This window comes from Fundulus heteroclitus, chromosome 3, assembly GCF_011125445.2.
Source record: "Fundulus heteroclitus isolate FHET01 chromosome 3, MU-UCD_Fhet_4.1, whole genome shotgun sequence".
NCBI lineage: Eukaryota > Metazoa > Chordata > Actinopteri > Cyprinodontiformes > Fundulidae > Fundulus > Fundulus heteroclitus.
Window position 1 is genome coordinate 36,476,681 of NC_046363.1, and position 24,767 is coordinate 36,501,447.

General features: G+C 39.9%; 1 protein-coding gene across 1 annotated transcript in view; it reads right to left on the bottom strand.

Moving 5' to 3' along the window:
• Positions 1–533: 533 nt before the first annotated feature.
• The window catches only part of LOC105936752 (raftlin), a gene marked incomplete in the record, with an annotated part of 126,564 nt that continues 102,330 nt past the window's right edge, over positions 534–24,767 (bottom strand). The window contains 3 exon segments of the mRNA XM_036135313.1: positions 534–6,632; positions 9,208–9,283; positions 18,382–18,485. Coding sequence (XP_035991206.1) covers positions 5,991–6,632; positions 9,208–9,283; positions 18,382–18,485 — 822 coding nt within the window.

The following is a 24,767-nucleotide window of genomic DNA, read 5'->3' on the forward strand; positions in this document are numbered from 1 at the left end:
TAGTTCGTCTAGACCAGGAATCCGTAGGCACCGTGTTGGTGACCCAAAATATTCCTTTATTCAAAAACATTTTGAAAATGACACTGCTTGAAAATGCTCACCAAGTGATCGAGTGAAGAATACGAATTATTAAAAAGGATTTTTTAAAAACTGTTCAGATAAACCAGGACGTTATTAACGAACTGAAACTGCCAATGGCCATTTTAAAGACAAGTATATAGTCTCAATTTTTGGTGATTTACAAGGAAATATGTACAGTAGATGTCTGTGAAAAGGCAATATCTGCAAGTTTTTATCACATTAGTTTGTTCTTTTTTAATCGATTAAAATCCCAAATGTGGTAAAGGGGATATTAAATTATTTTCCCAACTTAATCCAGGCACGTTAACCCTGAACAAGGTCTGATCATGTAATCATAATGTTACAGCTTACACTGGTTAAAACCAATTTCTTGGCTGATTTCTCTCCTGTCCGGCAAACCCAAAGCACCTTAAATTGTAAACTCTGACGCGACAAAGACACGGATACATGTACACATTAAATATAAATCATTTTATAATATACAAATTGTACAGATGTCAAGGACAGTAGGAATGTTGACATACTCAGAATAGGAAAGATAAAGAATACTTTTTCTACATCAATGCAAGTGACAACGGCACATGATCGAAGATACTTAACATTCAAGATGGCAGCTTGAGGTGATAAGAAATACACCCGAGAGAAAGAAAATCAAACAATACATTTTTCCAGAGGCTGTGAGCCAAAGCTAAAGTGACAACACAGGAAAAAAAAAAGTGACTGCATCCCATTGTGTCATGTTCTGTCACGTCTGCGTTGTCCGTTTCACATCATTGTAGCACACAGGAAATGAACCATTGCGGGGTTTTTTTTTTTTTTTGTCCATAGCATTACCAAGAGCGATTGCAATAGCGCCACTACTCAGGCCCAGAAACATTTAAGCTGATTTAAGAGAGCAAGCTGTATATTTTTCACTGATACTATGAGTGGAGGGGAGCGCAGATGTATATTTGAGTCTAACATTAGTCAAAGGTCCCCTCCTTTTCACGCACGGCAGAGTTAACATGGTTCAGCATCGTTTAACTGATTAAATGTCACATTCTGCCTCGCTTATCTCTCCCTGCCTGTGTTAACATAACACCAGGCAAAAATAATAAAAGAAAAAACCCTAATTACCCACAGTCCCTTGGGCATGTCCATGCCAGAGGTTAGACTGCACAGCAACCCATACAGTAAGTGCTTTTTGAGGAGAGACGGCGTCCTGAAGGGCTCAGGTACGAGACGGGCTCAAACAGGGCCGGATCCTCTGCCAAGGCTTCTGTTGTCCGTGTCGCCAAGCCGCAATGAAAATCGATCACTTCCCTTAAGCTTACCTCGTTAACTGATTATCTAATTTGTTTTCCAGAGAAGGCTTCAGTAGTGGAATATGACCTGTCTTGTGTTCATAGAAAGCCAAATGGGAAGGTTTGAGCCGCACTTTTCAGATAGTAAAACAAACATAAAAACAGCAGAAGACAGGAGCACGGAAACAAGTTGACCACAGTTTAAATCTCAAGAATATCAAGTATTGAAACTTATGAATAGAGTCGTTCCTCGTGCACTAATATATTTTAAGCATTTATTTCTGTTTCTTTTGATGATTATGGCTAAAAAGCTAGCGAAAATTAAATTTCTCAGAAAGTTAAAACATTACATTAGACTCCGGCATTGTCAAACTCTGACTTTTAGGTGCCCTGGCACACCTGGATCAAAGGGCTGAATTGATTCCTCGGCATGCATTAAAGTTCGTCCCACTAATGATCGAATCACTTGATGTACGTGTGTTGAATCAAACATATTTTAAAGAAGCAAGAGACAGGCCTCAATGACTGGCGTTAGACAAAACTAAAACAGGAGTTTTAATGTCAAAGTATTTAATTATAGCCATGTCTTAGCCACGGGAAGACTGCTGACTTGAAGGTTGACCAGCAGACAGTCGCCTCCACCACCCCCTTTCGTGGGGGTAAGCCACAAAATAATTCCCAGACACTGGCTATCCACTGAGCATTGTATCTAGTGATTTTATTGGAAAGCTGAGTGGATGGAAATATTGTGGATGAAAAAGAGGAACAAGCAGTAGGGATAACAGGATGAAAAGCAAAGTAAATTTAAGAGGTTGTGGAAGATTCACAAAATGTGGAGGGAGTCAGAGCTTAAATAGCCAATCCACATTGTTACTTTGGGATTTAGGCTAAGCTACTCCCGAACCAGGGTTTATTAGAATACGCTGAAGCAAGTTTTGCTTTTCACCTGGAAATCAAGATCCCAGATTCTGGATGAGCTTTGAAGAGGCACATAATCCGAGTTACTCAAGGTCCAGAGCAAAGTTTTTACAATCACTAATGAGTTATGGAGCCAAGGCTGCTGGTGTTGGTTGACTATGTTTTGACCAAAGTCAGTGCATCTGTGTACCACAGACTTATGGAGCACTGTGTGCTTCCCTTTGCTGTCAAGCTTTATGCAGGTATTGATTTCATTTTCCAGCAGGACTTTGCTTCTTCCCACGCTGTCAAAAAGTACCAAAGATCTGCTTAAATGGTCGTGCTATCCACTGTGCTCAGTCGGCTACTGAGGTGGCCTGACATAAAGCCTACAGAGAATATATGGGGGGGTTGTCAAGAGGAAGATGAGAGACGCCAGACCCAGCAAAGCAGATTGGCTGAAGGTTTCATCAATACCTCAGCAGAGCCACAGGCGGATTTCCACCATGTCAATCGATGCAATGATTCAAGCAAAAGGAGCCCCGACCGAAGCCTGATTCCATTTAGAAGAACTTCCTTTTTGCAAAACAAATTCATATAGCACTAAAATACTTATTTATTTGTTTTGTGTAATATTCTAATTGTCATGGTATAGCCATAATCCTCACGGTGAACAGAAAAAAAAATGCTTGAAATGTACAGTATTCCTCTTTGGGTAATAACACTACGTACTCCATTCACTTGATGAACTCAAATTTTTGATTACATTCAACTTAGATAGACAAACTTTTAAGCTATTCCTTGATTTGACTGAAACACTAGGATCAGAATGTTGTCTTCACTAATTCCCGTTTGTCAGTTTCAGACTAAATGGACCTAGGAGTGTCTATTAAATCCTAATCATCTTTAAAAAAAAAGACACAAAATATTTAAATTAAATATCAGAGAAGTTATAAATCATGAGGTGCTCTTGCAATCTTCTGTTTGTACAGCTGAGAAAAATCCATTTTCCCTCAGACGCGTTGACCTTGGCTGCCATGAGGGATGACCTCATGCTCACAGTTCGTTTCTCTGTCATTCTGGAGCGCTGGAGGACAGCGAGCATATGTTTCCAGGGGTCGCACTTACCGCGACCCCCCTCAGTCGAAAGCCAACATCAGCCCTGAGGAGGTAGCTCAAAGCGCCAGTCAGCAATGCATTTTTGCAAGCTTTAGCACGACAAGCGGAGGCAACATGAAGCCTTTTCATTTTTTTTTCATTTTTTTTTTCTTTTTTTTACTTGAAAACCAAATACTCACAATCAAGAACATGTTCAAGAGATGTCAGAAATGAACAAAAAGTATAAAATCTTCATATGGACGAACACTTTTATCCCAACACTCCTAATCCCAAGAATAATATCCTCCAAAACACCAACCGGAGCAAAACGTTGCCGTTTGACTATAACAAACATATAACATTTAAATCACCAATATTCCGCTTAAAAAAACAAACATTTCTAATAGCAGATTCTGGGCCATTTACAGTATATTAATAAGGCTAAACTGGTCACAGTTTTATATTCTACTCTACACAGAAAAAAAAAAAATTGCCATTTTACATTTAAAGGAATCTCAACAGAGGCAGGAGAGCGCTTGAAAATGTGGAGTTTCTTCTCCAGAGAAGAAATACTTTTCTTCACCACATATTTATTATCACAACACTAAAAAGATAAATGACAAATCATCGGAGGGCAGCAGGTACTTTTTTAACAGCAAAACGCTAATGGTCTACAAAACGGGTATAACCGTCTGCGGTGCAAACGGATCCACATGACATCCTTGTTAAACGTGAAGCTTGACAGGTTGAGGTGTTTTGTTGTTAATAACTCCCCCAACAAGTGACCCCCCCCCCCCGCCCCCCACCCATTACAAATGCATGATTACCGACAGATCCCCCACTGACAAAATCCATTAGTGATCCACAGAGAGCCAAGCTCCCCACTTTCTCTTGTTCCACCTCTAAAATGGAAAGCCACGCAGTGCCACGAAACAGCGCATTATGTCCCCGTTAATGTCAGACACTGTGTCCGGTGAGAGCTGCGCGAAGAGCAATGTCAAAAAAAGAATAAAACTCTCCGGTAAATGTTGGTCGTTAACGGCTGTTGCTTTAAACGAGACGATTTGTCTGTGTTATCTGAGTATTTTCGGGTTCCGCTGTCTTTCCTTCTCTGTCTCACTTTCTCCTTCACAGTCTTCACTTCTGGCTTCAACGCAGAACAAGGACTGGCCCTGACCGCACATCGCATGACCTTGTTTCCGTGCAGAAAGCCTCCTCTCTCCTGTACGTAAAGCTAACAGTGTAAAACCTAAGTACTGATCCTGTCCTTGAGGAGAGCAAACGTTCGGCTGGATTTCACATCCTTGTCTGACTGGGCTTGGGAATACTCTTGGGAACATTCTGTATGCAAGGTAAGCTTAGCGCGCCACACCAAAGAGTGATTATCGGCTCTCTTTGAAGCACTTGACGGCTTAGAGCTCCGCGTAAACAATGATCTCCTCATCCCACTTTGGATTGCCTGTCGCAACAAATGCCTTTCCCGTCACCTCTACCAGCGCTCGCCTATGAATTTCCTCTGCATCCTGGATCAGAAAGTAAAAAAAAGGGCATAGTGATCCAGGCCTGGGCGGACATATTGTGGGAACCCTCTGCCCTTTATGGTATCTTCAATGGTGGAAGAGGCAGGCCCGGGTCTTTGCCACGGTTTCAGAGCTAGCTTTGTAAGCCAAAAGCAAACTGATGCTTTATTGATCAAGAAAGCCCAGACACAACTAGAAAAGCTCACCAAGCTTAGCTATCTCTGTCAAGATGTGCGTTCTGAACTTTTAAAGTCCAGAAAGACTCGGTCACGCTGGAATTTGACATAGCAAAATAAAACTTCCCTAATTTTAAATACGGATAAACTGCTCACTGCTCTGATTGGATTGTAAGTATTGTAAGTCACTATTGACGTTTGTGGAGTTCTGTAATTAGCTCTTTATTTGGGGCTAATGAAGATGGATCCAGTTGGAGCCACCTGACATTGTAATGTAAAACAAGATAACATAAGAAAACTAAATCAGAGAAGACAGATGAGAGTGGTAAATGGAATTTAGCTTGCTATATAAATTGACAATAAATGTGCAGCTTTATCCAGATATGTCCTTTTATATATATTTTTTAATGCTTTTAAAACCTGCAGATATGGCTAGTAAGCTGCAGAGACAGTTTACTAGCTACACCTAAAGCCTAAATTCTCTATAGAGAACACTATAGTGAGAGTATAGCGAGCGAGTGAACATTACAAAGCAGCTCTGGTTTATCTTCCACTCTCACTGGAACCAAGACAAAGTCTTTTTGAGGATTATTTTTCCTCTCTGAATCTGAATCTCCTCTGCCTATCTCCATCCAGTGTATCCAGTGGCTCCACATGGACTTGCCTGCAAAAGCACCCCCCCCCCCTACTTTGTTAAATACATTCAGTATGTGTGGTTATACAGTAGGACTGATGTCATGATCTTCATTCGTTTGGCTACACTGTTGCAGGTTTTTGGGGGAATGGTTTATGAGAGATGGGGGTTTGGAGGATGCTGCAGCGACGGGGAAATCCCCCTTTGATCTGGATTCAGGATAAGATCATGAACCAGTTGTTTTAAGATAGGGATTTTCAGAGGTAGGGGCGGGGGAGAGCTCGGCTTGAACAGCATGGCGCTACTCCTGAGCCGCCACTGCGCTCGGGTTTGTGGCAGATGGATCTGTCACAGTCTCCTTGCCGTTAGCCTCCACCAGTTCCTCTGTTTTGATTTTATTCCCTCCAATGTCATCTTTCTCTTCTTCTGTCCCTATTCCATTTTCTATCACGCACTCAACTTTTGAAATGCCCTCAAGCTCCTTTTCTTTGGTCTCGCTTTGTGTCTCAACAGTCACAACTGCTTCAGTGACCTCCTCGACCTCCTCCTTTCCCAAAGGCTCTCCGTTTTCTTCTGATCCCTCTCCATCTGGAGCTGTCTTTTCTCTCGCTTCGGCGCAGTTTTCTGCTTCTTTGTCCTCACTTTTGTCTGGTCCATCTTTGCTTATGACTTTCTCAACGCTGATTACCATCCCTGCATCAACCTTTTTATCTTCCTCGCACTTTATCTTCCTTTCTTTCTCGGCTTCGCTCGCTGCCTCTACCTGTGGTGCATTTGTGCTTTCACTCACAGTCTTATCCTCCTCCTGTCCAGCTTTTTCTTTGTCGCCGGCAATCTTCAGATCCTCAGAATCCTTCTCGGTTATTGTCTTTTTCTTCTTGTTCTTCTCCACATCCTTGATGCAGTTCTTGTTGGACTTGCTCCGGGCCTTGAAGATTAGTTTCTGAAACATTTATAGCATGTTAGTTAGGCCACAAAGCGCTACACACAGACTTAATTAAGAATGGATCATGGCGGATATAATATTGGGATGGAATAACTTGGTAATTTAAACAAAACAGAGCAGGAAATTGGGGCCATGGTGGGTGGGGTTGAAGGTGGCGTGATTGTTGGTAGCCTAGAGGATATTGGTTTGAACAAACAGGCAAAGAGTTTAATGTTGTAACTGCTTACACACAGTCATTTGATAAAAAAACTGCACATGCAATCACATATTCTTCTTCTTCTTGTGAAAGCTCTTCGAATGAAGAGTGACGCATATCCAACTACAAGAACTGAAATCTGTTTTTGTTTTTCAATCTTTTTTATGAATGCACCAGAAACAGGAGTTTTATTATTTATTATGCAACTTTAAAAGGTATTTTCTTCAGTTCTAAATGTTTTTTTATATATTACTTGATGTTTTGGTATTAGTAAAGGAGGCATTAAACATCCATAGGTTAAAATATGTTAGCAAAAAAATCAGGCCCTAATAGGATGTCCAACTTTTAAAAAAAATAATAAAGATTTCATCAGATAGAAAGACAAGCTAAGAAAGTTAAGAAAATAGCGTTGGCTATAACTGTTCCAGTTCCTGGATCCTGTAAGCAAAGCGTTTGTGAAGCACGGTTATAGCAAGGTCACAGAAAACACCGACATGGATTCATTCCACTGCAGAAACAGGTATGCAGGATGTTATTACAGCTGTTTGGGGTCGGCAAAAAAAAGAAAGAAAAAAAAGCATTAACACCAAATGGTTCCCAAAATAACACATTTGTCAGCTGCTAGAGCATTGCTCATATCTGAAACAGAGACATGCTGGTTCAAATTTGTTCACACTGTGGGTTTATTTACATAAATCAAAAACAGCTGCAGCATTGATGCTGGAAAAACAAGGGATGCTGGTTTTAGATGGTGGATAATGGGCAAGGGGAGTGTTAGTAGAAACTCCAGTAGGTGAGGGGTCTTCAACCTGCAGCTCTAGAGCCAGATGTGGCCGTTAACGCCCTCTGGAATGGCTCTCCAAAGCTTTGGCTAAGACTAACAGAGACATAAATGATGGTTATAGACTCACTGACAGAAAGAGTTAAGCACTCAAATGGAGTGGTGAAGAGTTCATGTGACTGTATTTCAGTGGGTTGATTGAAAACAGTTGACGGTTTGAGTATACTCACGCTGAGCGCAATGTCAGCAGGGTGTTGTGCGTTTCTGCGCCTGGATTTAGTGGGGGACAGAATCAGCCAGCGATTATATCTTGTGGTAACTCATTCCACATCTGTTTTAACTGGCCTCTTAGATTAAGCCGGTCAGGGCCGGACTGGGCCGTAGGAGATGTTTTCATGGATGTGGGACTGATGAAAGATTGGTGGACCTGACAGGTTTCTGAAGGGTCACATGTGCCTTGTGTCGACCCTCCAGGAGAGATATAGCTCTGCTGTCATTGTTCCAAAGCACTACCACACCATGATCCTTGGAACAATTGCAGTGCATCCAACATTGGCTAGAGTGGTTGTCTCTGGCTTGCAATAAATTTTGTAATGCTTTGCATACCTAGAACCAGAACCAAACATGGAGAAGCAGCATTTAGTTCCTATGCTCCAATTATCTGGAACAAACTTCCAGAAAACTGTAAAAAGTGCGGTTCAACTGTCCTAGTTAACTGAATCACCACTTTTTTGTTCTATTTTCTATCTATATTTTATTCCTACTTGCTCTTATTCTGTTTTATTTTGCTATATTTTAATCATGTAAAGCACTTTGCATTGTCTTTGTACTGAATTGTGCTATATAAATAAATTTGCCTTGCCTTGCCTTGCCTTGCCTTGCCTTGCCTTGCCTTTGAGCACAAGAGAGTCCTACCTTAGTGTCCTTTCGGTTTCACGACCAAAGGCGTCATGATATGTACGGTTACCCCCTGTTACCACTGAGACCAACGTGATGTCACCGTATCATCTGGTTGCTCCATATGCTAACCAGTAGAAAGATCTGAACACCCAGCCTCGTGAAAACAGTTAATTCAATCCCTTAATCTTCACAAAGAGCTGGTGGTGCAATCTAAATGTTTGACGTTTCCTTTGCTGACCTTCGCACATGGTCTTTTTGCTGAGCGTTGGATGCTCTGACATCTGTCTGTCAAAAAGTTACTGAGCAGATATTGCCACTACTGATGTTGGCACATGATGCTCCTTGCAAATCAAATCATTAAAAACTCGCCATTGGTTTGCAAAGCATTCAAATCTGACCGTTACGCCTGGGTACATGCTTTTATTTTTTTGTCAGTGAGTTTATGAAGAAAAATATGGAAAAGGGCTAATTTGAGTACTTTCTTAATCCAGTTTGGTAGAAAACACGGATTCCAGTAAAGGTAAAGAACAACTCCAATTAAGGGTAAAAGACAAAGCAGTCTGGTTAAACCCCAAAAAAGGTTTAAAGGCTCTAGACTAATTTAAGTGTACTTTATGGAAGCGATATGATTGCTGTTTTGATCATGAAGGCTGTAGAAACCTTAGGAATACAGAGAAAGGTTGGAGACGTTGTACCTTGGATTCCCTCTTCTTCCGGTTCATGACTGGTCTCTGCAGGAAAACGATCTGCTTGGTGGACAGACTTCCGTCACTGTAGGAGTCGGACGAGAAGGAAACAAAGACGTAAGACGACAGCACAAAGGACCGTTGCCTTTCATCAAACACACTCTGAGTGATTTACAGATTTTAAACCTTTGACTGTTTATTATTTGTCAGACTCTTTATAATTTGTTGCTGTTTTGTTCTAGAAAATGTTTTTTCTAAGCCTCCTCGATGAATGCGGTCCTGTGATAACACATTTTGGCCATCCGTCAAGATAGTCGATTGACTGCTCATGCTTCACGCTTTTATCTGACAGATTAAAGACAAAAAGCTCAGAGTTGTAGCCCAACCTCTTCACCACTGTCATCTGTCAGTGTCACTTCCACCCTTTATTGTACTGCATGTCTGAATGCATGAAAGCGGAGAGTGCAACTTCTGAGCATCTTCCTCTCTTTGTTGTTCCCCCAAAACGTAATCCTCCACCCTCTTTTCCTGTCAGTGTCCTGCATTCTGAGGGGGATAATCTTCACAAGTACTCCTGCTGACAGATTAATCGTGGCAGGAAATGCAGAGTTTATTTCTGAGTGGGCTTTCTTCATCTCTTACACTCATTCTTGCTCTTCGGTCCCATCATCCTTGTCATGTTTAGTCCCTTTGTTTTCCAAATTTGTGCTCAGAAAGTAACTGCCTGCTTCAGTGTGAACTGTTGCCTTTTAAGTTGTACATATTTGTGTCAGTTTCAATACTTATTATGTCGGCCTGTGTCACTATCTGATACTGAATAGGGTTAGTAACTTGAAATTTTTCTTATGTTGCTTTTTTTGTCACACGTCAGTGTTTAATGTCATCACTGGATTACATACAAAGTAGAGTTTCCAAATGATAATTTAATTTACTCAGGGATAAAGAAACCAATCCAAACCAACCTCTCACAAGTTGAAAAAGTAACTGGCCCCTAAACATCATTTGACTGTTTCTCCTTGGTGACAGCAAAGACCATCAAGCTTTTGCTTTCACTGGCAATACGTCTTTTGCATCATTGTGGAGGAATTTCTGTCCACTCTTTGTTATAAAATAGTTTAAATTCAGTCACATCAGAGGGTTTTCGAGCATGAAAACCTGATTTAAAGTAATTCCACAGCATGTCACTAGAATTCAAGTCCAAACCTTGACTAAGTCACGGGGAGCTTGTTTTGTATATTTTCTGTGAACCATTAAGAGGTGAATTGTCCTGCTGTACAACATAAAATGTGGTTGAGCTTAAAGTCATGTACTGATGGCCGGATAATCTCCTTCAGGATTGTTTTGTTAAAGGTTCCTGGTTCCAGGTCCTAAAACTTTAAAGCAACCATCACACTTCTACCACCATCTGACTGTTGGTGTTACTTTACTGAAATGCTGTGCCAATCTTATAATTGTGGGATTTTACAATTAGGTGTGCATCCCATTCGATTTGATGTGATTCACACCTGCAAAAAAAGAGCCTTATCACTCCACATAAAATTTTGGCAAAGTCTTGGTAAAAAGTCTGTTAATATAAATGTAAGACACAAATTTAGTTTTTTGTAGACATTTTGTTCTTTTTTTTGCCTTGGGATTCTCTTTTTTTTCTTCATCATTGTTAAATCTGAATCTTACAGTTACAGTTACGGCCTGCAGGCCATTTTAGAGGCCTTTTGTGACCTCCTAAATGAGTCTTCAATGAGTTCTTGGAGGAATCCTGGTAGACTGGCTGCTGCTGGGAGGTTCACCACTGTTTCATTCATTCTACATTTGGAGTCACAAAGCCTTGGAAATGGATTTGTCCCTGTTCCGACACTGATAAATGTCACTGATTTTGTTTCTCATCTGTTGTTCTATAGATCACAACATGATGTGCAGATCTTTTTGATTTTTCTGATTATTGTAGGTGAATTCAGCTCAAACCAGCACACAGCCTCGATGTTAAAACGATGAAAAACAGATGAATTCTGTAAGGAAGCTCTTTCTTTTTCACAGGACTGAACCAAGAGGGAAAAAACTACTGGCTCATTTCTAAAGCTAAGATGCCTGTTGATCGTTGCGCTGGATGAAAGATGGCAGGTTTTACGATAGCTGCAGAATCCTTTAAACTTTCAACAAATCTTGCCCCCCTTCTCAACATGAAATGGACTTACAGAGGGCTTGCTATCTAAACCATCCAAAGCCCGTTTTCCATGACCTCCTTCCTTCCACCGTTTATCTATAAAACATTTTCTAGGCTGTCAAGGATGCTGGATGGCTTTGTGGTGAATCAAAGCTGATAACTAATAGGCGAAAAGCCCCCAGGCCATTAAAGTAGAAAGGAGTGAAATGTCTTAGGAAATTATAGCCCCGTACAAAACCTACTCTTGGCTGTCAGCATCAGCCGCTCTTGTTACAAACTGATGTTGTACAGAACAGCAGCCTGTGGCTGTTGTTGGGTTGTAAATGTACCTGTTGATAGTTTCATGTGTTACAAAAAAAAAAAAACACATAACAAGCTGATAGAAGTGCAAACTCTAAACAGACCTCCAACATGGAAAATATCTTACACAAAAAGCTTATATTAGGGGAAAAAGTTACACATTGATTTTAGTTTCTGTAACTTCCCTAGAAAGGATCAAACCCCAACGAGGCAAATTAAATGGTTAAATCGCCGTAAAAGGGGAGAAAACGAGGTTACAGTGCGGTGGACCGGTGACCCATCCAGGGTGAGCGTGGCCTCTCTCGCTCAGTCACCACTGGGGAGAGGCTCCAGCACACCCTGGATGGAGAAGCGGGTAACTACAATAGCTGGATGAAATGATGGATGAGGTTACTGATGGATCCTTAGGATGAGACTCATCTGTCAAACCTCATAATTGGTGGCTAAAAAAAAGGAGAGACTGTGAGCGAGGGGGTTCTGTCACAGGAGAGAAAAGACCTGTTTATTCAGAACTACCCAAGATGGAGCCTTTGGTGAAAGCAGTGTGAGGCTCAGAAAGAACCGATAAATTAAGTCAGCATGTTGAGTAAGGTTCTGGAGCAGGGCCACACCTCAGCCACACCTCTAATTAGCCAGCAGGCTACTTCTACCCAGGTGACCCATCCTTCACAATCCAGTACGTTCTTTCAACCCCACCCGCAATTTCACCTCTCATGTCATCCTCCTCTTCATCATGTCCGTTTCCCTACTCTCCATCCTCATTCTTTGTCTCCATTGTCTTCTCTTTGTTCCAGGTTCCATCAGCTAAGTAGGCTCGGGAAAATCCCATTTCCTAAAGACTGAACCCCAACACAGAGTCTCCTCTTCTGAGTATGACGAACAGACAAATGATGATCATGATAATAATAATGATAATAATAATAATGATAATAATAATAATAATAATAATAATAATAATAATAATAATAATAATAATAATAACGCCACATTTTAGGTACCTTTCAGGTGAATCAATGTTACCGCTCAAAGGCAAAGACATCAATCACTGAACTAAGAGGCAGAAAATAAAAACTGAAAATCTTCAAGGAGATTCAGTAAAAACAATAAAAAAGAAAAGAAAAAAAACTTAAAAGACAGTTAACATAGCGGCCAGACATCTGTCACAAAGAGAAGGCCATTTAAGAAAAAAAAATGGATGTTGAGGTGTCAGTGTGGCGGATTTCCGGTGGGAGGGATGAGTGGCTGAGGTGGAAATCAGCTTGGATTTAGTTTTCACATCCATGTGGATGAGGATGGGGTGAATAAGAAAAACGAAGTAAGAAAGAGGGATGCGAAAGATAAGTGGAGAAAGCGGATTACAGAAGCAGATGAGGACAAGTGGGATGAAAAGAAAGAGGTAGGTAAGATGAGGTTGTAATAGTACATTTTGAGTAAGTAGCTGATGATGAAAAAGGGATTGTAAAAAAGAATGGAGAGGATGAGGTTGATCAGGACCACAAGAAGTAGTTAAACCAAAGGTGCTGCTTTAAGTTCATTAAAAAAAATGAACTTTATCTTAACTATTCCTCTTCTTTGTTGTTTATTAGTCCTCTGCAATGCAGAGAAATTCACATTAACTGTAGTTAATGGCACCAAAATATAATTACCATCTACATTAATTGAATATGGCGAACATGAGCGCCTGCTACAAGAATTAATGTTGTGTGGAGAAGCCGCTGAGCTCCCCTTTCGCATTAATTTCAGCCACCGCTGAGATCACTGACACTCATCCAACCCCCTCCAGATGAAGTGCAGCCCTGGAAGCCTCTAAGACTACAAACAGCACGCAAAATCGCTTGGTAAAAATGAACAAGTCGCTTCAAAAAACAAGTGTAATGACTGCTGCTAATCTGAAAACGATCATCGAGCATTACTTCAGCGCGCAGAATATTTTCTTAGGGGGCTGGGAGAAACGAGCTCCATCGCGTTCGCTATCTAGGCCGAGTGTGATTAATTAACTGTGTTGTGCTTTTGTGTCGAGGCGTTTTGAAAAAGATGAGAGAAGGGGTTGTTGGGGGGAAAATAACAACAAAGGATGAAAATAAAGAGGTAATTAATCAGTTGTGCTCTAAAAGAGCAGTAAACATGAGCAGCTGAGCAGAAGGTTGGGCAAATAATCCGTCACAGTGCTGATGGAACTATTCCCTGCGTCAAGGCCTTAATACTTCGCTGGGGCTAATCTTAAGCAGTTCTCGTTGCTCATAGAGAAGACCAAGTCACAGCAGCAATAAGTTGGAGAAAGCATTAGGTTTTGTAAGGATCGGTGTAAAATTGCTGTCATGTATAATCATGATGCAGAAGAGCATGTCTGGCATGGATTGCCTGCTTTTCTTCTTTAGGAACGCCACAAAAAAGGGTAAAAAATCAAAAGATTGGTTGATTTAAAGGTATACTATGCAACCGGGGTTGATTTTCCAGCGAGGCTCCCCCCAGAGGGCGAAAGTAAAAGTGCACGGTCATAAAGATGCTCAGCTGTTCTGGTTTCTCCGTCAAGCCAGGCGCGGTTGTTTTGAGCTTAGCAGACAGGCGAACGCAATGAAAAGTCGAAAAACGGCAGTACAAACAATGACTAACACAGTGAAAGTATGAACATCAGGGTTTCCCGCAGCGCTATCTTGGCGAGGCGGCGGCGGCCGCCGCCTCGCCAGACTCACGCTTCCGCCTCGCCAACATTAAAAAAATAAAATAAAAAATAATACTAATTAAAAATAAAAAAACTTGATATGCTAGCATGTTTATTTGACGTTAACACGCGGTTCTTTGTTGTTGCTTTCGCGCGTGCATATAGTGAATGGCAGGGCAAAAACACATGGAGTTCTCGCCGTAAAGCAAGACCAACTCTCGCGGTCTTGCACGAGACTTCTGAGCCTGTGGGTGCGGGCCGAGGGCTCTTGCAATTGCAAGTACTGTATTTCCCCCACAGACCACCAGGGCGGCCGAGAAAACCTTTGTTCGACCTGAAATGACTCATTTAATCATCCAAAACGGTATGGAACACATTAATTAACTGAAAAATGTTGCATAGTATGCCTTTAAAGATGGACATACTGGCCTTCGTTCAGTCTCCTTCTTCAAGCATAAATGCTGTCAAAAAGGGTGCTTGGTTGATACTTTAATAGATGTCCTTTTTTTTTTTGGATCAAATGGATGTAAAGACTTACCTTCAGATTTAGATTTTGGGAAATTTGATTAAAAAAAAAATTTCTTTAGATATGCTTATTTCTTTACTTGTTTTTAGTCAACTGCCTTGTTTTTTACCAGTAGTTCCTCTTTTGTTAAATGCTTTAACTCTGACCTATGACGTCATTTAGGCTAAAGAAGCTGCTGCTACGATTTTGAGATTAACCAACGTTGTATTGACACACGCCAGACAACAGAGAATCAATGTAAAACTGAATATTTATGCCCTTTCCTGTAACAAAAACACAATGTGTCCATATTTGTTTCATTGAATCTGTGAAAAAAAACACAGTTAGACAGACAGAGAATAAAATTAGAGCTCCAACAAGATGAATCCCAAGGAGCTATTTGCAGGAAAGTAAAGGATGGTGTACCTTTCCTCTCCCTTGCTCGGCCTTTTCTTTGTGCTTCTTAGAGATAACATTCGGACACCTTTGATCTGTTGTAGATTGTTTTTACAGACCTTAGACATTTACTCACTAATAAGATGACATTAGTGACAACCACCGCTAAAATCTGCCATTCATCGGCAGTGACTGTCTCAGGGTTAAGAAGCTTAAGCTGCAAGCAGGTTTGACTTCAGCATTAGCGCTGTTGCTACAATAGTTAAAGCTGGATACGTTTTTAATCTGTTCTAATACGTTTTCCTTAAAAACCACCGCTAAGATGGAGAACGTCTGTGATCCTTACTCTCCAAGCCTTGCCACAGATTCTCAGCTCTATTTAGGTCTCTACTTAGAAAAAAATGCTTTGATCTGAACCATTCCCCTGACGCCCTGGTTTTATGTTTGTGGTTATTTTTCTGCTTCGAGGTAAACCTCTGGGCTAATCTAAACTCTTATGCAGGCTCTTTTCATCTAATGCTCCTCTGTATTTAGCTCAATTCATCTTGTCATCTTTGATTAATGCTCTGTTCGCCCGCTCTGTCAGTTTAAGTGGTTGACCATGTTGTGCCAGGTAAGCAGTGGTGCCATACTCTATTTTTCAGACGATGGCTCCTTGAGATGGTCAAGGCTTCGTGTTTTCTAACCTTACCCTGATTTTCTTCTCCAGAATTGTATTTCTGACACATCTGCCATGTTCCTTGGTCTCTATGATGCTGCAAGCGCACTAATGTTCTCCAGAACCTTCCTTTTATACCAATGCGCATCACATGTTTCTGATTTTTATTTTAAAATGTTTATTTCTATGCACCTTTTTCTTTCTACGTCACCTTTATATCTGTTGGTCTGCCACATAAAATCACAATAAATGATGTTTAGACAGTAAAAAACCCAGGTGTAACATATTAGGGGTTATAAATACCTTTACAATGCATTGTATAATATTTGTGACTTATGTGCATTTGCTTTAGTAGACTAGTTTGAATTTAGGTCAAACTTTCTATAAAAACAAAACCAGAGAAAGAAAGCTTACCGTTGCCTCTCATTTTTATTGAGCATGAAACAAGCTTCATGTTATGCTGCCGGCTTTTCTCGTAAATTTAGAAAACGGAGCGTATTTTTTCAGAATAATTATCTATTTCTTATTATGTTTGGTTGACATTCTAGTTAATTCTCTACTTATAAAACATTCTGAGCCAAAGCAAGTATTTTCTGTGTGTTCCTGTGTGTCTGACAACAAGTGAGGTCCTTTGACCATAAGCGGATGTACACTCATATAGCAGCTGGGAGTGATGAGTCAGCGCAGGCTTTGCTAAGGAACCGTTACAGTTCTATGAAGAGATTTTCCACTGAACAGAGCCGGTCCTTGTCAGCACACAGACACACACTCACACACACACAGACAGACAGACAGACAGACGCAGCAGCTGCACCGCCCGGACTGACTCAGATTTAGGTTAACTTCTCTGAAAGGTTGTCAGATCTGTCTGAAGACTTGACTTGTGCATATCATATGCTGAATTTTTTCACAGAAACACTGGTGGTCGGGTTTAAAAACTTCAACTACAAAGCTGAGTTCTTGCCTTTTCTTTTGATCTGGTTGCACCCTTTGTTTGGAGACTGGGCGAATTATTCTCATTGGAAAAGTGTTTTTTTATCAGCCGGTGCATCTTATTGTATAATGTGAATTTATCACACAGAGTGACGTGTTCAAATATTTATTTCTGCTAATGGAAACCTAAAAATTGTGTTTGTAAGAAAATTAGGAAAAGACTAACCTGGCCAGCCACATTGATAATGTGCAGCACTCTCCATTATTATCAATATTATCAATCAGGTACGGCCCCATTGAATCCGTTTGGGGAAAGGAAGAACTCTCCTAGCTGATTGGACGAAGCAAAACCTAGTTCCCGCCTACCAAAGGTTAATTTTAGTCAATCATGGTACCAGATGAGAAGCTGCAAGAAGGTAAGCTAGTCAAGGCACTTCTTGTTGTTCTCCTTTCAAAGATGAAATTGTGGATTCTGACCAAACAGATGTTTGGTGCTTTCTCCTGCACTGCCATGTTAATGTCGGTTCTGCGTTGGGCTCCTGTGCTCTGGCTTTCATCACAGCTCGTATGTCCCGCCTTAAGCCATAATACTGCAACGTGATTGGCCCGGACCCTTTTTTTTTTGGTTCGGATACAAACGGTTGAAGCTGGAGCGGTAAGATGGATTTTTGTGTGTTTATGAAGGCACAAAAACTGGGAGAATTCATCTAGCAGACAACGTTATGTTTTGCATGTTGCATGTAATGTTATTTCCATATCAATAATCAACAGTTTAAAAAAAAAAGAGGAAAGTCATGTCGTGCGTCTGCGTGTAACGTGTATTTGGGTGCATTCTGAGCCGGTGTCTGCCTCATCAAAATTTCTTTATGGTAACAAAACATGACAATAAAGCTTCTTGACTCTTGATGTTATAGACACATCTTAATTGCACGGAATGCTGATTTTGTCGTTCTCCAGCCCACTGACATACTCTTCAAGGATGGCTAAACCAGAAAAAGATAGCTGGTCAAGAAGATGCCAAAAACACCACAATGTGCTTTAATGGCGATGGTGCTTGATGGGCCACCAAGCTGGCCTGCATTAACCTTATAAGGAACTGTGGGGTATTGTCAAGAGAAACATGAGAGACACCAAAACTGACAATGCAGACAAGTTGAAAGTTGATATGAAAGTAACCTGAACTTCTTTATCACCTCAGCAGTGCCACAGGCTGATCACTTCAACGGTACACCATATGGGTTTTACTATTTGTACTGAATTATTGAACTCGATTACCTTTTTTTTATCATTTATTAAGATGATGTATGTAACGTCTTGTGCTTTTATTAAAATTAAGCAACATTTCAGGTAATATACTAGGTAGGTAAAATTAGTCACGTCTTAATAAGTGCAAATCTCAATCAGACACAGAGCTTTTTGTGATTGTAAGAGGGGATCGGACAAGCTAAACACTCACAGATCTGTTAGACAGCGTCAAGTGTCTTAGACAAAATGCTCTTGTACTTTTTAGGGTTGCCAACAGATGTCAGTAGAGGTCAGAAATCCCCTGGTGAAAACAGCGTCATTACCTGTTAGTCTTGATTACAGGAGTCGGCAACACGCAGGTGAGTCTCCATCCATATGTGGCCAGTGACTGAAGCAGGGGAACGTAATCAGTCTTCACCTGCAAACCCTGCGGAGAAAACAAGACGTCTGTTACAACCTGCAATCAAAAAAAAAAAAAAAAAACTAAAATGGGAGCATAATCATCACAGTTCTTCTCTTAAACCCAAAGCACACAGCACATTGTGTTGGACGCGTGTACATTGTCTTACAGGCTGCGTTTGTACTGTTATTTCAGAGCTATGAGAAGCAGAAGTAGGCTATGACATGTGATCAACCTCTTCCAGCAGTGCTTGGTCACATCAGCTGAAAAAAAATAAATAAAAATGCAGCTCCTCTCTGATATGACGGCTTTAATATACTGAATTGGTTCCGTCTGTTTTCAAAGCAGAAAAGAATAAACCCGGCGACATAAATCAGCCGCAGACGAAACTCCCTGGCTGCCACGAGTCAACACGGAAACAATCTTTATTCATGACAGGCGTTTTGTCAGCGCCGTGAGTTTTTTTATTTTTTTTTATTTTTTCAGCAAACAGACTGCTCGTGTGTAACTGCTCACATTGTGCTAAACATTTTAATGATGTTTGCAGGTAAATGAGCCGTGACTGCAGTGCCTCGTAGATGTCACAGACTGAAATCAAACATGTTTAATGATTGCTCTGACTTTTTGACTGAGAAGGAACCTCACAAAAGATGAACACAAACTGAATCTGTGAAGAGAGGATGTGTGTATGTGTGTGTGTGTGGTTTGCCATCCTTCCATGGCAACAATGCAAAACCGCAACGCGTGTCACTCAGACTGCTCGCACGCGCGCCAAGTCATACCGATAGGTCCAAACTTATTCTTATTCATTTTAACATGGGTGATCTAAAGTTTCCTTTTAAAAGAAAACACTAAAAGAGAACCTGAAGCCTTTGGACCGATGCGTCTCTTTACATCATTTCTTATCCGTTAACGCTCAGTGGAGCAATCGGAGTCCTGAAATGAGTCAAGAAGGCAGCCTTACATTAGCATCGCACACCGCAAGAGTCTTTTCATAGTCTACAAAGCAACTGTAACGGGTAAAGGATTTGAGAAACTGTCACACATGCACAAGCCACATTTACAGTGACTATTCAACAAAGTGTAAAAAAAAATAATCGCCATCTAAAGCTGCTCCTGTCAAGCTTTCCCGTTAATGTAGGCTACTGGTTCACTTCACCTCATGAGCCTTAGTGTGTTTAACATAAAAGCCATCCATATGAAATGCCTGGCAACCGAAAACTCAGGTTAATAATGTAGTAATAGACATGTGACATTTGGAGGATATTGAAAGTCCAACAACTTATAGTTGTGTTGCTTAATGATGCTACCCTAGTAACGGGAGCAGCGTTCAGAGGCTAAAAACCTTCTCAGATGGTGATCTTCTTAACTCATAGCTTAAACCTGAACTAACATATTCACTGATGTGAATAGCTATGCTGTAAAATGAAATAGGACCAATCTGAATACGATTTCCATCTAATTTACAGCTGATAAGCTGGCGTAATTGCCAGAACTGATCTTTAATGCTTGTGTGAAGAGAACTTTTATTAAATGTTCTGGGAAAAAATGTTAATGGCACTAATTTTCCATACATAAAAATCTATCTTTTTTATAGAAAACAGTGTCCTTATTGAGTATATCCATCTTAACCAAAAAGTAACTGACAACCTATGCTATTGATCCACCATTACCTAATGTGATGATTAGCTTAAAATATCATTTCAGCTTTCAATGCTTGAGCTTGGTTCCATATCTACAAAGAGAGAGGATTTTCTGAGACTCAAAGTCACAAAACTCACCCTGAAGGCCCACCGAAGTGGAGATCTGGAGGAACCTGTCATTACAAGTTCAATATCCAATATGGCTCCTAAGCACGTAAAATGCTGCCGTTCTGATTGTTTGAATCACATGAAATCTGTTGCCCAAATGGTACAATTTCATTTATTGAACATGTTCCTTTTGGGATTGTGCAAAAAGGTGAGAAATATGTTGTGGAGAGAAATACAAAAATATTGACTTCTAAGAGAGACTTAGAAGTCTCTTAGAAGTAAGAGACTTGGCCTGAGCACTAACTACAACAATATTTGGAAGACAAATTAAACATTGCAAAATCTTACCTAGCATCATCAATAGCTTTACATATTAGTTTGACCCCATTTGCACTATGTTGAGCAAAGTAATATTTCCATCGGGGTTAGCTTGGCTAATGTGGGTAATCTCCTCAAGCTAAAGTCTGAGCCATCTGAGAGGTTGTGCTAAATGACAGAAGCTAGTGATCCTTAATGGCATCTACTTGGACTTTTTCACAATAATGTCTTAAATCACTGGTGAAGCAGATCTTACCATATGTCAAGTGAATTTAACCTATAGGGAGGCCTATGATATGTTTATCTATGTGATTGTAGAGGGACTGTATCTTTTTGTCTTTTATCGCAAATAGATAGTGTAGCATAACATTCCATAAGAATGTGTGGCAAATTTCCAGGCTGTTTCCAAAAGGTTCATAGTTTTAAACAGTTTTTACAAAAACATTTACTTCAATCCTACAATAAATTATTACCACCAAGAACCATTTTCAATACTTCTATGAACTGAGATTCATCCACTTCATCAAACAGGACTCAACCAAATCAGCAACAGACTTGATTTAAATTATGAAGCTATACGTAGACCTCATTTAGACGTGAAGGATACGTCCATTCAAAATAATGTATTTGGTCTAGAGACAAAAAAAAAAACACAATTCTTAAAATGGTCTAAGCTTATGTTTAAATCAAAAAAATTGCAAGCCCCCCCCCCCCCCCCAAAAAAAATGTGTAAATTAATGCTAACAATGCATGAAGACCAGGATCTGAAACTAAAAGGCATCTTTATTTGAAGTAATATTATAAGTAGTCGTGACTGTGGCTAGATGGGTTGAGTAGTCGTCTTGCAATCGGAAGGATGTGGGTTTGATTCTAACTTCCCCTTGTCACAAGTCAATGTGCCCCTGGGCAAGACACTTAACCCCATGTTGCCTACTGAGCTGCATATCAGTGTATGAATGTGTGTTAGTGAGAGCGATTGGGTGAATGTGGTGTGCAGTGCTTTGAGTGGTCATTATGACTGAAAAAGCGCTATATAAGTTGAGTCCATTTACCATAAACTGATTTCATGCTTTTTCAGTGTAAAATGTGATGATATCAATTTAAGGAAAAAATTCCCAGCATTTTGTATTTGAAGGAGAATACTTTTAGAGAATAGCAGCAGGTCTTACAAGACATTTACATATTTTACAGGTTACTGATGAATGAAAACACATATTTTAATCTAAAGTCCTGTTTAACAATCGAGCTTTACAGGATATTCATGTGCAGTGACAACAAGTGGAATCCTAAAATAGAAATCATCAAACAAAGATTAGTGTTTTGCAGAAGAAAAATGTCTATTGTGCAGCAAGCGCTGACTGAGAACGACGTGTAGACAGATGAAGAACAGATTTTAAGTTGTATATTTAAAAAAAAGTGTTTGCAAACAACAACAAAAACATGAATAATACTTGTAAACAGTCCTAGATTCATATATAACATGCGTAGCTCAATTAACGGTGGAGAACAATTAGTGAAAGACAGACAGGTCATGAGATCTTGGCTAAAACAGGCCAGCATTTAGAGAGATAGTAAAAGTCTAAAAGCAACTCTGTACTTTTCACTTTTAAACCAAATATGAACCATGACTTATCCCAGATGTCTTTAAAACGTTTAGAAATTGTTTACATGCATTTTCTTGCAGAGAACGGAAACTGCTTATTTATACATTGTACAGGTAATTGCTGGAAGGAGAAACACTTAAAGAATATATGTGGGTGAGGGAGGTGAGGAGACACATTAGCCTAATGAAAAGCTCCCGTTATAAGGAGCCGCACTGGTTAAGAAACCACCGACAACAACCACTTCTCTAGAGACCTGTACAGTGTTGCTGCAGCTACAACATTTTTATTTACATCAACCTACGGTCAGTTTAACTGATTTACAATCTCTGAGAACTGCTTTTTAATAATAAAAAAATCACAAGTTCGTAAACTGTTAAAATACTGTACAAAAAACTTTAAACTAACGTTCATTTCTACACATTTTGTTTTCCAGGAGCCAGACTGTCTTGTCATATTTCATAATAGTCTTGATTGGTAGTTCTCTGGGATTTATGGACATTTTTTTTACTTATTTCTTTTAACCTTGGCAGCTTTTCTGGTCCAATTTACAGTTTTGGTAAAAAGCCTTATATCACCACTAAACACCTATTTTTAATTTCTTTGTTTGAACAAAGAACTACATTTTGACACCAATAACCAGTAAAAAAATAAAAACCTTCCTCTGGTTAAATACATAGATTAATGAAATAATCCAGTATAGCTGAACACTCTCCTAGGGATGCCAACTGGGGACAGGGCAACATATCTCTGGTTTTCTGTTATTTAGAGGTTGGATTCAACAAGGTACTGGAAACATTTCTCAGAGAGTTTGGTCCATATTGACATGATAGCATCACGCTGATGCTGCAGGTTTGTCGGCTGCACACCCATGATGCGAATCTCCAGTTCCACTACATATTGAAATCAAAAATTAACAGACGTAAAAACAGCTTCTTTCCCATAGCTGCAAGGACTATTGACCCCCCGCTGAGAATGAAGCACCAGCCCAGTTCAGACTGTTACGTTAAAAATACACTTCTGGTTCCGTAAATTCTTCATCCGATCAGAATCATTTACGCTGTGTCTCACTTGTCAATGTGTATTCACACAATTCTGTTGTCCTGAAAAAAACTGTTTGGACATCCATGCAAAATGCACAATTCTGCAACTAAATTTATTGCACAGTATTGTAGTCTGCTGTCTGATGTTTCGACTCGAAAATGAGTCCATTAGCTGCCAAGGACTGTTTGCATATGTTGTTGTTGGCCAGTGCAACGTACGCTAATGCACATTCTATATCGTTTGATGGATACCAAAATGATGTTGTAGTTTTAAAATAAACATGCACACAAAAAACGTTTGGGAAGATTAAGTCTTGTTGTGTCTGCATGTGACGTGTAATTATGTGCATTCTGAGCCGGTGTCTGTCTAATCAAAAATGTAATTACGGTGACACATAATGACAATAAAGATCCTATTGTAAAATACACAAAAGTAAAAAAAAAAAAAAAAGCACACATCAGGTGCAACATAAAGTGTGGAGTGCCATTTTAGGGTTATTCATCCCACACCATAAAGGTTGGACAGTGTGGGAAGTAGCATGCTTCACAAAACTTTTTTGTGAAGCATATTTTTGGTGTCTGTTAAACTGCGTTACCTTTAATACATTTCATCAGAGAAATAGCAACAAATTTAAAATATTAAAATTGTGCCAGACTGATTAATGATTCAGAGTTAGGTGGTTTAACCATCAACATTTATGCATAAAAATGTAGAGCTACTGGACAGAAAGTTACCGAAGATCCAGACAAAGCCTACAGAGCAACTTTGACAAACCTTCAGTAAAGTCTTAGAAACAAAACAAAAGTATTGATCAATTCAGTTAAAAGACTGCAAACATTTTTACCTGTTTGAAAGGAAAATATAAAGAAATAGAGGATGACTGATGTACTTGCAAAGTACTTTAAGCAGTTCAGTGACATTAACTTTGATCATCAACAGATCTGCACTATCTTCCCAGTCTCTTCTGTGAAAAGCCGATCAACCAAGTACTCCTTCATGCAACTTCATATTTTTTCTTCCACAGGTTAATATTGACCAGGCTGAAACAACACATACAAACAACCCTTAAAGTTGTAACAGTCTATTGCTGTCATTATAACAAAAAACACTGCTGTTTGCCTGAGTGTTTCCTTAGGGTCTACAGGAGCAAATAAACATTTTCTATGGTTTATCTTGGACTCACTCCCAAAAACAACTCTGCCCTGCTTGTAAATTGAGAAATATGTTTTTTTCTGTAATGGTTTTAGAGAAGGTGAGAGTTAATCATAGTCTCTGGAGTGTGGCTCTCTCGCTCTCACTGACTTATTATTCAGGGGCCACCTCGCTGGATCAGCACAAAACCAAGAGTCTGGAAAAAAAACAAAGCCATCACATTGCAGTCGATGTTATCTGCAAGCCAATGGCTGCTCAGAAAGAGGACAGAATGCCTGCTTTAAATCCTTCAGGAGACTTTCTTCTGTGAAAATCACAGGGTTTCTAAAACCTCCGTTCGACTTCCCCACTGCAAGTGAAAACTTGGAGGTTTTCGCTTGCAGGTCAGAGATGAATAGATAATACACAGTAACAGATCTGATGCTAAAGTGTTTTTCCTCCTA